General features: G+C 43.9%; 1 protein-coding gene across 1 annotated transcript; it reads left to right on the forward strand.

The window, feature by feature from the left end:
- Positions 1 to 97: 97 nt before the first annotated feature.
- Positions 98 to 642, forward strand: SARC_10387 (hypothetical protein; the record flags this gene model as incomplete). Its single annotated transcript, XM_014295573.1, has 2 exons — positions 98 to 161; positions 503 to 642. 2 exons carry the CDS (start codon positions 98 to 100, stop codon positions 640 to 642), a joined length of 204 nt encoding a protein of 67 aa, XP_014151048.1.
- Between the last annotated feature and the right edge of the window lie 17 nt (positions 643 to 659).

Consider the following 659-nt stretch of genomic DNA (forward strand, 5'->3'; position numbering starts at 1 on the left):
AGATATAACCTAAACCCTAAAACCTAAACCCTAAACCTTGAAACCCAAACCCTAAAACCTTATAACCCCTAACCCTAACGCTCACGTGTAGGTGGACATGAAGCCGGCCAACGGCACAGACACAAAGGACTCGTTTGAAGAACTGGTACGCTGCATGATCGGTATGTGTCTATTTTTAGATTTGGTCTACGCCAATCAGTGATTAGGGCTATTTATAGTTTTGTTTACGAAGCTGCTCTTCTTAAAATAGATTCCAGGTGCTTACCAGTACTCACCAAAGTGACTCATCTCACTACCCATCGGGTATTCATTGCAATTCTAAATTCGATGCATTATTCATGCAAGTTCGGTCCTATTTCCAATGCCCAGGCTTTTGTATTGCCATTCCAAACCCTATACTGAAAACCCTATACTGCAAACCCTAAACTCTCAAACCCTAAACTGCACGCCTTAAACTATTGCTCATGAAGTTGTTTTGTCTTTCTCTCCCGTCCCGTTACAGGCGGCAGTTGGAGTCATATACTGGACGCACTCAGCATCGTACTACACAAAAGCAGCGACGAGAAAAATGGACAAGCGAGTGCTAATGGGTGTGTCGCCGATGTTTGTCGGGGTATTGAATTGCGAGACGTTGTGGTATAGGTCGATGGGTCATATAT

Source organism: Sphaeroforma arctica (assembly GCF_001186125.1).
Source record: "Sphaeroforma arctica JP610 unplaced genomic scaffold supercont1.1229, whole genome shotgun sequence".
Taxonomy (NCBI): Eukaryota; class Ichthyosporea; order Ichthyophonida; genus Sphaeroforma; species Sphaeroforma arctica.